Source organism: Lutra lutra, chromosome 5, assembly GCF_902655055.1.
Source record: "Lutra lutra chromosome 5, mLutLut1.2, whole genome shotgun sequence".
Classification (NCBI taxonomy): domain Eukaryota; kingdom Metazoa; phylum Chordata; class Mammalia; order Carnivora; family Mustelidae; genus Lutra; species Lutra lutra.
This window is the reverse complement of record NC_062282.1, coordinates 42785413-42799184: the sequence shown is the minus strand read 5'-3', so window position 1 is coordinate 42799184 and position 13772 is coordinate 42785413. Positions and strand designations below refer to the sequence as shown.

The 13772-nt window shown below is 54.3% G+C and overlaps 1 protein-coding gene across 11 annotated transcripts in view; it reads right to left on the bottom strand.

The window, feature by feature from the left end:
• TCOF1 (treacle ribosome biogenesis factor 1) overlaps positions 1–13772 on the bottom strand; it is a 37253-nt gene that overhangs the window by 17217 nt on the left and 6264 nt on the right. For all 11 annotated transcript variants that reach the window (XM_047729499.1, XM_047729500.1, XM_047729501.1 and 8 more), the window contains exons 4-16: positions 12288–12361; positions 11368–11554; positions 10684–10757; positions 8671–8901; positions 7230–7442; positions 6788–7009; positions 6459–6623; positions 6121–6297; positions 5714–5965; positions 5417–5623; positions 681–818; positions 318–503; positions 53–235 (exon numbers count right to left, since the gene is read on the bottom strand). In XM_047729499.1, the coding sequence (XP_047585455.1) occupies positions 53–235; positions 318–503; positions 681–818; positions 5417–5623; positions 5714–5965; positions 6121–6297; positions 6459–6623; positions 6788–7009; positions 7230–7442; positions 8671–8901; positions 10684–10757; positions 11368–11554; positions 12288–12361 (2309 nt within the window). The remainder of the gene's footprint in view (positions 1–52; positions 236–317; positions 504–680; positions 819–5416; positions 5624–5713; positions 5966–6120; positions 6298–6458; positions 6624–6787; positions 7010–7229; positions 7443–8670; positions 8902–10683; positions 10758–11367; positions 11555–12287; positions 12362–13772) is intronic.

Sequence of the window (13772 nt, the reverse complement as noted above, 5' to 3'; positions counted from 1 at the left end):
CGGCGGCAGCTCAGAGGCCTGGTGTTGCAGCGGCTTCCTCGTTAGGCCTCACCTGGGCTGGCGCCTCCTCCTCGCTGTCAGACTCCTCCTCACTGCTGCTCTCCGAGTCCTCCGGCTTCCCTGCCTGGGTGGCTATGGCTCCTGTCTTCTTGGGAGGGGCCGCTGCAGCCCCTTTCCTGGAGAACTCCTTGCTGGGGGCTGAGGCAGTTCTGACCTGGGGGCTCTTCCCTGCAGGCTTCACCAGGAGTGAGAGGAACAATTAGGGGAGAGAGTCAAAGGGACCGCAAGAGCTGCTCTCCACTCTCCCCGGGCCTCACCTGAGTGGGGACCTCTCCGTCACTGTCCGACTCCTCGCTGCTCTCTGAGTCCTCGTCCTGTGGGCTCTTGATTGGCCCCGGCTGTGCCGGGGCTGCTGTGGCCATTGCCTTTCCCACAGCTGGCATGGACCCCTGGCTCCTCCCTGAGACAACATTGCTCTGGGGGGTTCTCGCTGGTGGCTTTACCTGCATCGTGAGAAGGTAACGGCATTGGGGAAGGAAGCAGACAGCACAGCTCCATTTAGGTTAAGCCCACTCACGGTGTGACTGTGCAGAAGTCTGTCCCGCCTGTGCAGAGTCCTGGCTAGGCTGAGCCAACTCCACCCCACCTCTGGCACCTCCTGGGCTTCTGGACCCACTTGCCTTGGCTGGGGACTCCTGCTTGGCTTGAGCAGCTGCCATGACCCCTTTTCCTGGAGCTGATGCTGCCCCTTTGGCTGAAGCTGCTCTGGTGGGAGCTGGGTTGGCTTTGCTCTGAGGAGTTTTCATAGAGGCCTTCATCTAGAAGGAGAAACAAGAATTATGGAAGGGAGAAGGTGAGATGCAGCGAGTGGTTAGCCAAGAACTCTGATTCTGGAGTCAGATGCTGGACTTTGGATTCTTGCTCCTCCATTTAATAGCTGTGCGAACCTGGGCAAATCACTAACCTCTGTTTCCTCCTCTGTAAAATGGGGATAACAATAATGCCCACCCACAAGGTTATCATGAGGCTTAAGTGGGAGAGTCACAGTGTTTAGCATGTTCCTGGCACATAAACTCGTTATTGTGAGCACTTTTCTTAGTGTTAGCTAAGCAGGAGCCTACCCAGAGCAGATGTACTTTTCCAGGCTCCCTTTTCAACTAGGTGGCCACGAGTTTAACTTCTGGCTAACAGAATGGAAGTCAAGTATACAATTCAACTTTCTTCCGCAGTTGAAAACATGGTCTTTTTTTTTTTTTTTTTTAAGACTTTATTTGTTTTTTTGACAGAGAGAGAAATCACAAGTAGGCGGAGAGGCAGGCAGAGAGAGAGAGGAGGAAGCAGGCCCTCTGCTGAGCAGAGAGCCCGATGCGGGGCTCAATCCCAGGACGCTGGGATCATGACCCGAGCCAAAGGCAGAGGCCTTAACCCACTGAGCCACCCAGCGCCCCGAAAACATGGTCTTCTTCCTTCCAGCTGGAAGAAATGCTGAGATAACAGCTGAAGCTCTAGCAGCCATAATAGCATATGAGGCAGGAGCCAGGTACTCAAGATGGCAGAAGAAGACAGAAAACCATGGCTGTCTGAGGTTTTCTTCAGTTTAACCTAATCTTAACTGATATCCAAGGGATCCCCCCAGACTCTCTCGGGGTATCCAAGCAAACACAGACCTAGAAAGATGAGGGCAACAAAGAGTAAAACCTTTGATGGTAAGATCTCGGACAGGAGTATGAAAGCAAACTGGGCTAATGTAAGGCAGAATGAGGAATCTCAGTGTCTCTAAGCCCATGACTCATTCAGAGATGTCATCTGATCAGTGACTTCCCCATCCACATGAGACCAAGTGAAACTAAGAATCAGTATTTCAAGAAAGAAAGCGCTCTCAAGCACAGACTGTATCTGGCAAAGGTCAAGGTGCTCATCAGCACAGAAAAGTCATCCAGAGGGGAGCGAGGTCTTTTACATTCACTTAAGAAAACAGAGACACCAGCACTAAGGTGACCTCACAAGTGTTAATACAGTACAAAATATGACTCAAGAAGCAAAAAAAACCTGAATAGACCCATAATAGTTTTTGATATTGACTTAATAATTAAAAAATCTTCCACACACAAAAAATCCAGGCCCATGTATCCTTATTGGTGAATTCTACTAAGGAAGAAGTAATACCAATCCAACATAAACCCTCAGGAAACAAAGGAGAGAATACTACCAAACCCATTTCACGAGGCCAGTGTCACCCGGATACCAATCCAGGCCAACACATCACACAAAAACTACAGACTAACATTCCTGACGGATATAGATGCAAAAACTGTAGCAAACCAAATCCAACAACAAAAAAGGAGCAGACAGCATGTCCCAGTGGGATTTATCGCAAGAATGAAGGGCTGATTTAATACCTAAAAATCAACTACAAGAAATATGTCACATTAATAGACGGGAAAAAAACAAAACAAAACAGTAAGATCACTTCAAGAGAAGAAAAGCATTTGACAAAAATTCAACTCCAAACCTCACAATAAAAACTCAACAAACTAAGAGCAGAAAAGAACTTCCTTGGGGGCACCTGGCTGGCTCAGTCAGTGGAGCATGGGACTCTCGATCTTGTGGTTGTGAGTTTAAGCCCCACGTTGGGTACAGAATGTACTTAAAAATAAAATCTTAAAAAGAAAAGAAAAGAAAAGAAAAAAGAACTTCCTCATCCTGATAAAGGGCATCTTTGAAAAACTTAGAGCTAAAAAGCTAAAATCATACTAACCAGTGAAAACACTGAATGCTATACCCTAAATGAGAAGCAAGGCCAGGCTGGCTGTTCTCACCATTGCTATTCAACATTGTACCTGAGGGTCTAGCCAGTGCAGTAAGGCAAGAAAAAGAAATATACGCTGTCTAGACTAAAGAGGAAAAAGTAAAACTGCCCTTGTTCACAGACAACATGCTTTGTATATAGAAAATCCCAAGGAGGGGCGCCTGGGTGGCTCAGTGGGTTAAAGCCTCTGCCCTCGGCTCAGGTCGTGATCCTAGTGTCCTGGGATCAAGCCCCGCATCGGGCTCTTTGCTCAGCATGGAGCCTGCTTCCCTTCCTCTCTCTCTGCCTGCCTCTCTGCCTACCTGTAATCTCTGTCTGTCAAATAAATAAATAAAAATCTTAAAAAAAAAAAAAAAAAGAAAATCCCAAGGAATCTATAAAAGCCAAGAAAACAGGTAAGCAAATGTAATGTCGTAAGATGTAGTTATCACGGACACCTGGGTGACTCAGTTGGTTAAGTGACTGCCTTCAGTTCAGGTCAGGATCCCAGGGTCCTGGGATCGAGTCCCGCATCAGGCTCCTTGCTTAGTGGGGAGCCTGCTTCTCCCTCTGTCTGCTGCTCCCCCTGCTTGTGCTGATGAATAAATAAAATCTTAAAAAAAAAAAAAGGAAAGAAAAGAAGAAAAAGATGTACAGTCAACATACAACACAAGGTCAGGCCCTAAAGGCATCCTCCCACTTATTCAGCCAATCATCACAGGCCAACTGGCCATTTCTCCCACCCCTGTCACACAAGGGCTCTCTTCCTATGGCATTTCAATGGAGAATCACCTCCTTCTCTGTCTCTGGCACATCTGGTTTTCCAGAACCAGTCCTGTCTTTGTTACTTTGTTCTGAACCTCAGCTCTCACATGGACAGCTTCCTTTGAGCTGGCTAGGGTCTCTGAGCAGACCAGAGACTGTGTGACTCACTTGACCCCAGCAGTACTGAGCGTGCGGGACGCACTCAGTGTGCACAGATGGCATTCTGCGAGGGAAGCCATACAAGGATTCTCAGTTCATCCCCACCAGAACCCCGCAACAGAGGCTTGATTATCCTTATCCTTCAGATAAGACTCCTATCAGAGCCGCCTGTCTCAGCGGAGGCAAGTCAGGCCTCCTGAAGCTAGGGGTAAGCACCATCTTCTGACAGGGCGTCAGGCTATAATGCTGGGCCCCTAGAGAGGGATTAGCTGTTTTATTTTGTGTGTTGGAAGAAAGTAAAGCCCCAGAGCATAATCATGTCTGTGGTTGGAAAAGTCTGGGTCAAGATGCAGCAGAAGGATATATGAAAGTCAAAGGCTTTTGAGGCAGGCACGCTGGGGCCTAGGCCCAGCTCAGACCCTCCCTGGCTGGGCTGAAGCAGGTCAGCAACCAACTCTTCTAAGCTCTAATTTCCTCCTCCAGAAACCAAAGCGAGTGAACACCCGACTAATGGTACTGATGGGAGGCTCAGACACTGAAGCAATGAGCACAATGAAACTTTTCAGGCATTGGGACGTGTCTGTAGCTTATAAACAGGATAGGAGCTGTTGGGCTAGGACTCCAACAGGGCCTGCACACAGGTCAAAACCTCACTAGCGGAATCACAGGAACCTGTGTCCCACAAAGCAAAAGGGAGAGGGAAACAAACAAACGAACAAAAATTATAGAAAATGTGTGCTTTGATATAGGGAAAAAAAAGAAATGACTAAAGAGCAACAATTACAAATGATAAGATTGTGAGTGAGCACAGGGCATGAGTGATCTTCACTTTCCCCAACTTCTCTCTTCCAGGCTGGGAGGGGACTCCTGAGTCTGCTCCCCATCAGCCTGGCCCCCTCCCAGGGCCGATGAACGAGCCTGCAGTGCGCAGGCCCCTTGCTGGGTGTGCAGGTGAGGCCCCATTACCTTCTTAATCCTGCGAAGGCAGATTTCCAATTACAGACAAGTAAAACCAAGGTCCTGCGTGGATTCCTCACGTTGCTAGGACATGTTGCTAGGACCTGAACCCAGGCAGTCTGGCTCCAAACCCCCTGCCGTCTGCCCCTGCCCTACTTGCTCCCTCAGGGATCCCACCAAATGCTCTGCTTGGGGCAGTTCACTCAGGCCAAGTGCCCTCCCACCCTCTGGGCCTTCATACAGGCTAGTTTCTTTGCCTAGAACACTCCGCCCTCCCGGCCAGCTCTTTCAGCCCAGAGTTCCCAATGCCACTTCCTCCAGGAGGCCCTCCTTCCTGGAAACCCCTAGATGCCATCACCTGCCATGCTGTTAGCCCACGTACAAGCTCTATTCTCAACCTTGGCACACCATGCTGGAGTAACCTGGGCACACGTCCATGCCCCCACCTACACTGGGAACTCCCGGAGACAGGACAGTGCTAGGCAGATGGGCTGCTCAACAGAGCTTGTGGAAGGCATAAGGAATCTCAACAGGAGCTCAAAAGGCCACGGGCAAGACCCTGCTGCCTCTGACAGGTGGAGGAGACAGAGTGAAAAGTGGGGAAGGAGGCTGGGCTGAGGCTGCCCTTGAGGTTTCTGCACATGCAGGGGGCGGGGGTGGGGGCAAGAACAGCCCAGAAAAGCCTCTCCGCAGCCCTGCCCCAGGCTCTGGTGTGGGTGCTATGGACTGGCTCTTCCTTGGCCTCACCTGGGCGGGAGCTTTGGCCGCCTCCTCACTGTTGGAGTCCTCCTCACTGCTCTCCGAGGAGTCTTCCGGCAGCTCAGCTTTGACTTTGACTGGGGCCACTGCAGGCCCTGCCTTTCCAGGGGGTGCTGCTGCAGTCCCTTGGCCTGAGGGCCCTTTGGTGGGTGTAGAGGCAGTTTTCACGGTGACACCTTTCCCCACAGACTTTGCCTGGAATGACAGGGGACAGAAGTGGGTCACAGGTACCCCAGGGGCCACGTGAGCACTGGCCCTGAGTCAGCTGAATAAACTTGGCCTCACCTGTCCCACGGCTGGGGCAGGAGCGAGGTCCTCCTCACTGTCGGACTCCTTGCTGCTTGAAGAGTCCTCTGGCCCCTGGACGCCCCTGGCCATAGCTGGGGATGAGGCACAGGCTGGAGAAGTTGCTGCTCCCACCTTCCAAGGAGCTGGCGTGCCCACTCGCACTGGGGGGACCTTGGCAGGTGTTGGGGTAATGGGGGTGCCCTTCCTTGGGGAGGCCTTGATCTGGGGTGTTTTCACAGATGGTTTTGCCTGAGAGGAAGCAGAAGTCAGAAGCTAGAGGAGCCTGAATTCAGAGCCCCCGTCTGCTCTGGGGTGGAGCCCCGCTGCCATCCTTCCCCTCTGCTCCCCGGGGAGCTGACTGGTGGGGGTGGTCGGGCTGCACCGAGGCCCCTCCTGAGCACCACCTGGGCTGGAGCCGGGGCTGCAGGCGCCTTCTCGTCACTGTCTGACTCCTCACTGCTCTCCGAGTCATCCTTGGACACCTTGGCCTTGCCCTGGGTGGTCACAGACCCTGCCTTCTGAGGGGGCCCCTTGGCAGGACCCGAGGCAGGTCTGACCTGGATTTTCCCAGAGGATTTTGCCTGTAGTGAGACACACAAGATCAGGGGAGGGGGTGGAAAGCATGGCTGTGTGCAGAGACACAGACCAAGAGGGCCAGCAGTCAGTGTGTGTGTATGTGGTCCGGGGAAGACGGCTCCTGGCCCTGAGCGGGAGAGAAGAGCCTTACAGGCAGGCGCCTCACCTGGGCCGGTGCCTCCGCCTCACTGTCTGATTCCTCCTCGCTGCTGCTCTCTGAGTCCTTCTCCTGTTTCCCTACTGGGGTGGCTGCCAGCCCCGCCTTCTGAGGGGGCCCCTTGACAGGACCCGAGGCAGCTCTGACTTGGGAGTTTTGCCCCAAAGGTTTTGCCTGGAAGTAACAAAAGACGAGATCAGGGCTGGGGCCCACAGAGAACTGTGTGTGAGGGGAGACAGGAGGAGAGGAAGGCAAATGCAGGGCGCAGGGCCCCAGGCACGGAGGGGGAGGACAAGCCAATGGATGGGCTCTCCGAGCAGCGGCACCTGCCTCCTCACCTGAGCAGGGCTCTTGGCTGGGGGCACAGCTGCTGGGGCCTCCTCCTCGCTGTCGGACTCCTCAGTGCTACTCTCTGCGTCATCTTCCCCCTTCCCCTTCCCCACCTGGGTGGCTACAGGCCCTGCCTTGCCAGGGGGCAGTGCAGGAGCTGCTTTCCTAGGGGACTCCTTGGCAGAAGCTGAGGCACCTTTGACCTGGGGGGTCTTCCCTGAAGGCTTCACCTGGAGGGAGATAAATGGAATCAGGGAAGGGAGCCCAGAGAGTGGACATGAGGAGGAGACACAAGAGACCAGACAGGGCAGAGGATGCCACACAAACCTGAGGTGAGCTGGGGTGGGGCTCTGAGCATGTCTAGGGCTCTTGCAGATGGCAGAGCAAGTCCTCAGAGGGCCTTCAGGGGAGGGGCTCGGGCTGCACGGACCTTCCCCTCCCAGGCCTCACCTGAAGTGGTGTCTTAGCAGCCAGCGCCTCCTCCTCGCTGTCAGACTCCTCCTCACTGCTGCTGTCTGAGTCCTCCTCTGGCTTCCCGGCCGTGGCCTGCGCAGCTGCAGGCCCTGCCTTCCTAGGGGGTGCTGGGGTCGCCCCTTTCCCAGAGGTCCCCTTGACAGGACCCGACGCAGCTCTGACCTGGACAACTGTGTCTGAGGCCTTCACCTAGTAAAAGAGAAGGGGTGGTTTGTTCCTCTCCTCCTCACCCTCTGGTGGGGACCTCAGAACAAAGTGGAGGCCTTAGCTGGGGCCCAGAAGACGCCCCCACTACTCTCCTCACTCTCTACCTTGATTGGTGCTCAGGCCTGGCCTATCAGCTTCACTCTCACTTCTGGGGCCTTCCCATCCCACTTGGCCACCATCGCCTCCTCCTCTGGGTCCGAGACAGACAGCAGTTCCTTCGGCAGTCCTCCCTGATGCCCACACAGGGGTCAGAGCTGCCCTCGGCTGAACTCCCCCGTCAGCGGGAGAGCTCTGGGAGCATAGGCACCAGGTCTGGCCTGGCCCACTGCTGCACCCTGTGTGTAACAATTCTCACTCCCACTGCTGCCTCAGGGCCTTGGCACTTGCTGTGCTCCCCACCAGAATGACTTCTGTCTAAATGTCCATGTGCACGCCCCTGCCCCCACCCTGCTTCAGATCCTCGACATCTCTGTAAGGCTTTCCCTGAGAACTCTATTTTAATTACCATTCCTACAGCACAGCCCACCTCACCCTCCTCTTAAACACCCAGCAAAGTGAACCTTATTTACTGTACCTCCCCAGACCTGTGAGGGGACCGGGACCTCCCCTTCTGGGCCTCACCTGGCCAGCTCAGGGCTGTGGGGCCTTTTCCCACCACTGTCTGTCTGATGCTTCCTCCTCCTGGCTCTCCAACCCCAACAGCCTCCCAGCACCCCCTGCTTTCCCTCAGACGATCCAGGAGCCCTGGCCACCTGCCCAGGGGAGGGGATCCCAGCAGATGGAAGTTAACAGGATCCCTGTTAGCTAACAAACCATGATTTGGCCAGAGAAGCCAGATGACCAAGCAATTAAAACTTAAATCCCTTCACAATAAGACCAGCTGGCCACATCCATTCATTAGACAGGGAAACTGAGGTAAAGGGGAGTTACTGATAGAGCAGGGTTTAGGACCACCCCACGGGAAGCAGCCTTCTAAGCCGCCACTCGGGCAAGAAGGGCAGTTTCCACGGGTGGCTGAAGCAAGCCCAACTGTCCTTGCCCCTCAATTTTCACACCCTCACCTCCTGGCCCCCAAATGCCAAGGTGAGGCTCATTTATTTGGTGGAGGTGCTGGTCATGCCGGCGTCCAGCCGGCCTCTGGGGGCCATGGAAGAGTCCCTGGCTGCAGGGGGGCCCGGGACGCCGAGGGGTAGTCCGCCCCAGGCCTCACCTGGCGGGGCGGCTCCACAGGGGCACCCTCCTCACTCTCAGACTCCTCTTCGCTGCTCTCGGAGTCCTCTTCTGGCACCTTGGCCTTGTTGGCTGGGGTCAGGGCACCTCCTCTGACTTGGGGGGTCACATCCCCTGCCTTCCCAGGCGTTGGGGCTGCCCCTCTTCCGAGAGAGTCCTTGGCAGGCACTGGTGAGGCTTTGACCTGGGGTGGTTTTACTGAAGGTTTCATCTGGAACAAGAAAATGCAATTAGGGAGAAATTACTCCTCTTTGCCTCTGAGGGGTAGGAGAGGCTCTATGGTTTATCAAGGCCTTTCCTTGTATCCTCCGATTCTCAACTCCCTGAGACAGACGCCATCTTTACACTCACATTCCAGAAAAGGACAAGAAACTCAGGGAGGTTGAGTCATTCAAGACCAAAATGAAGGGCAAAATCATGACTAGAACCGTGACTGTGTGGCCTTGGGGGCAGAACCCTCTAACACTATGCTCCCCTGCTGCCCGGGATGCACAGTCCACCCAGCCCAGAGGGGCAGTCTCTCTCCACCAGGAGGCTCACCCCGTCCCCCCTTCGACTGCAGGATCTGATCATGGTGGTCATCCCAAAGGCCAGGAGGCTAGGATTTGAACTCTGGTCTTGCCACTTGCTTCCTGGGGCACGTTTCTCTCCGCTATGGGCTTTCTTATACTTCTAAAACCCTGACATTTCCAAGGCAGGCAGTGCCCTACCTCCACCTCCGTCATCAGATTTCACCTGATCTTGGGTTCCTGGGGCAGCCATCTCCTCAAGTTGCTATGGCCTTTGGCCCACCAAAGCTGTGAGTCTGGCTGCTGGCTTTCCAGGGCCAGAAGTGGTCCCCTTTCCCGTGGCAGGGCTGGGAGGGATGGGAGCCCGAGAATCCCTGATGGCTGTATCTGGGTGGCAATGGGATGTGGGGAGCGGCCTTCGGCCAGGCCTGGGGGAGATAGGAGGAAGGTCTCCACCTTCACTGGGTGAGGCGGGAGACAAGGGAGAAGTACTCTGGGCACCAAACCAACTCCCCCCGCCCAAAATCCTGCTGGTTCTCCCTCCACACGCCCTTTCTAGTAGGCACCCTGGGGCCTGCCATCAGCCTCACTACACCAGCTGCTTCAACAGTCTCGCTGCTTTCCCTCTGCCCTGTCCTCCAACTCAGGCCACAACCAGCAACCTCTCTCCAACATAAATCAGGCCATCTTACCTCCACGCCTGAAACCTTGCAATGGTTTCTTACATAGCCCAGAGTACAACCCAACCTCCTCCTGCCCATCCTCCTGGCCCGGCAGCGGACTGTGGCCCCGCCTACTCTGACCCCTCTTCTGTCCCTTGCACCTTGTCCACGGTGTCACGGCCTTGTTGCTGCCCCTCGGGGCTCTCTACATTTCCCCTAGCGACCTGTGACACTAGTCAAACTTCCCAGGATGCCTCCATGTCCTCTCCACGTCCCTCCTGCCTGCCCCTATATTCCCAAGGCGTGGATGCCCCATCAAGAGTGACTCCCTGGTCACAGCTACGAGAGGGGTTAACGCCACAGACCAACACCTGACCATCACTGACCACGCACCTAGGCCTGGCATTCACCAGCGGGCCCAGAACCCCTCACGCAACTCACCTGACCACACCACCTACAGCCGCCCTCCTGCCCCGGCCCTTGGCTCATGCAGCTCTTCCTGCTGAAACACTCTTTCCTCCCCCACATCCCTTCCTGGTGAGTCCCCTATGCGTCAAGCCTCTGCTCCAGTGCCACCTCTCCCAGGAAGCCTTCCCTTGTCTCACAGACAGGTTGGCATCTCTCCCTGCCAACCTGAGACCTCTCTCATGCCCAAGGTATGACAAGCAGCACCTGGCTCCCCTCCCCAGGCCTCGGCCTCTCCAGCTCCCAGTCTGCCTAAAACACTAGAACTGATTTGGCCCCACTGGTGTGTGAAGCTATGGCCAGGCTGCTGGGAGGGTTAGAGGTTAGATGGCAGCTCCTGAGGACAGTGGCAATTACCTCCACGTAGGTCTCATCGCTCGAGCTGGAGGTCTCCTCGCTGGAGCTGTCAACCTGGTTGGCTGATGCCATTCCTGAGGGAGGAAGAGGGAGAGGACTGAGGAACTGCCCTTCCAGACTGCCCTCCCCTTGCCAGCGCTCTGCCACGTCAGCCAATGAGAGGCAGAGGCCCTGTGCTCGCTTCTCGCATGCCGAGCTTCAGCCCCACCTATCCTGAAGCCCCACAACTGAGGCGCGGGCCACCCGTCTCCGTGTTCCCACACACTGTGGCCCTGGGAAGGGTCAGAGACCAGGTCCTACTACACACAAGCCAGCATCTGATGGCTCGGAGATCTCCTGCCATCATCATACTGAGGCAGGCAGGCAAACGCCTATTTGACATGAGAGACTGAGGCAAACCCAGGCTCTCACTTGAGTCTCAGCCTCTACAGTGGGCCCCAGACCCACCTGAGAACAATAAACCAGAAAATGCTCCATCACCACCCAGGGCTGCTCCAACTCCCTTGGCAAAGCCTGACCTGTCCCTGCAGCAGACCCTCCCTCATCGAGGTGTGGAGTCCTTACTGCCACGGAGACAAACCTTTAAATTCCAGAATGTCCCACAGCCTAATAAAGCAGTGCCCGGGGCCTGCCTCCCCAGCCCAAACTCAGGGGGCTTGGTGTCTAGAGGTCAGCGCCGCTCACCAGACTTGGCTGTGGTTCCGAGGGCCGGGACGCCACCCTCCTCCTCAGTTTCTGAGACCAGAACGGTATTTGCCGAGGGCCCTGCTGACTTCCTGGGGGACCTCCCAGACAGAAGGTGGGCCACTGCCTTTCCAGAGGCCGGATGTGGTGTGGAGTTCACCATCTTGCTGGCTTTCTTGGTCTTCGCCTACAAAAGACGGGGTGACAGACACGCCAGGTACGGCCTGGTGAATGAAGAGCACAGACCTCTTCCCAGCTGTGCGAGTTTGGGCAAATTCCCTCCCTCTGTCCGTTACTTCATCTCTAAGGTGGGGCTGACAGTGGCACCCGCCCTCATGGGAGGCTTGGAGAATGCCCAGTGGCAGTTCCTGGGACACAGGAATTACTTGCTAAGCAGTGCTGAGTGGTCTGCTGTGGTTCCTAGCACTACTTGGCATGGCTGAAAGCACGCCCAGCAGTCAGGGATGTGCCCTCGGGTCTCTAACGCTGCCTCCTCCACTACCAGCGCATGGTCTTCCACTCTGAGTGGTTTCAGTCTAGAAAATGAGCTTCGTGCTTTCAGAACCACAGGCGTCTCATTCACTGCGGTGCCTCCCACTGTGCCCAGAAAATAACTAGATGGGTCACAAGTTGTTGGCTGAACAGGCGACTGCAGGGATGACGGGGAACGAAGCTGTTACAGGCGCTGCTGTGCCCAGGGGCCTGGGGTAGTGTGCAATGTTTCCACCTTACAGAAAAGGAAACTGAGGCCCAGAGAGGTGAAAGGACGTGCTAGGGTCACACGACTGGTGATAAAGGCTGCCATCTGAATCCAAGTCAGACTGTTATCCACAACCCTATCCTTCTCTGACACGGGGGACCGTCCCCCTGTAGGGCACTTCACTCCCACAGGCCACAGCTTCAAACGTGGTCCTACTCACCTTGGCTTTCTCCTTTGCGCCCGACGGCAAAACCGGCCCCGCCGCTGAAGAGTTGGTAGCCGCTAGTCTTAGGGCTGTAAGACAGAAACACCCTCAGGCTGAGCCAGGTGAGCTTTTTCTCATTGAGAACAGACAACAGGTCTCAGCTCACTGGACGGTTCAACTGGTATGGCTGCCTGGTGCTGGCACGAGGACCTGAGGCTGAGCCCAGACTTGTGGAAAAGAGCTCTGGGGTGCAGGAGCCATAGCCAGAAGGAGCAAGAGGGCAGGGTGACATGAAAGCCACGGATCTGCATCCCCCACGGAGCCCTGGCTGGCATGAGACACTGGAGCCCCCAGAGGAAAGGGCTGGCTCACAGGCGTGCTGCATACTACCTCGATGGCAAGGCCCCACTTCAAGGTGGGCCAGCCCCGCAGGCGACCACGCTGTAGCCTGAGTCACTCAGCAGGACAGGGACGGTGGTCAGCCCACCCGCCCTCGGGCCACACAGAAAGCTGCTCAGGATTTCGAGGGTTTCTAGTGGAAAGGCAGCTGAACATGGGCCCGGGAACCGGTCAGATGTTAAGACTTAGAGATTCCTGGTGCTCTTATACCAGGGGACTCTCTCCCTAGAGCTCAGACAGGACAAGATTTCTAGGGCGTGCTGTGAATGCAAGAGGACACTGCGGAGATGAATGGCATGGTCTAACTCCCTTCCTGGCATTTAACTCCATCTCCCTCTCTTTTTAATTTTAGATGCATTTGTAAGTGGAGAGGAAGTAGAGCGAACCACACAGCACCAACCATTACCAACTTGTGGCCAATGTGATGTCAACCAGCCTCTCTGGCTCCCTTCCCCATCAAGTATGATTCTGAAGAGAATGCCAAACATGTACCACGCTGCCCACAAATATTTCCATATGCTTCTCTCAACGGGGACTTGATTACGATTCCGTTATCACAGGAAAATTAATAAAATATCACTAAGACTCACTAAATAAAAATTCATTAATATCAGATATAAGTCAGTATGAAATTGACCAGTTTTTGTGTTTCACAGCATGGAGCTATGGATGTATGCACATACGGACAGCTGTCTGTAGGCTCAGATGCAAAGGGGACAGCTGTAAAGCCACCCGCTAGGATACATATGGGGGAGAAAGGGAACCAGGATAGGAGATCAGAACACCACTCATTTTTCTTCCATGTGCTTTTGTATGATTCAAAGTGAACCTGTTCTGCATTTATAATTTTAGAAGATTAAGAAAGATATAAGATATATTCAATATGATCTTGAATATTTTTAAAAACATGCTCAGGAAAAATAAATGGAAGAATAATTTGCCAAATCGTAGGCGACAGAGTATGGGTAATTTTTTCCCCGTCTTTTTAACCATTTTTGTAAATCCTATAACGAACAGTCCACAGTGAATCCTGGATTTCTTTTACAATCGGAAAATATACCTAAAATCAAGAAATTACCTTCTTTGTAAGCAAAACCCAAT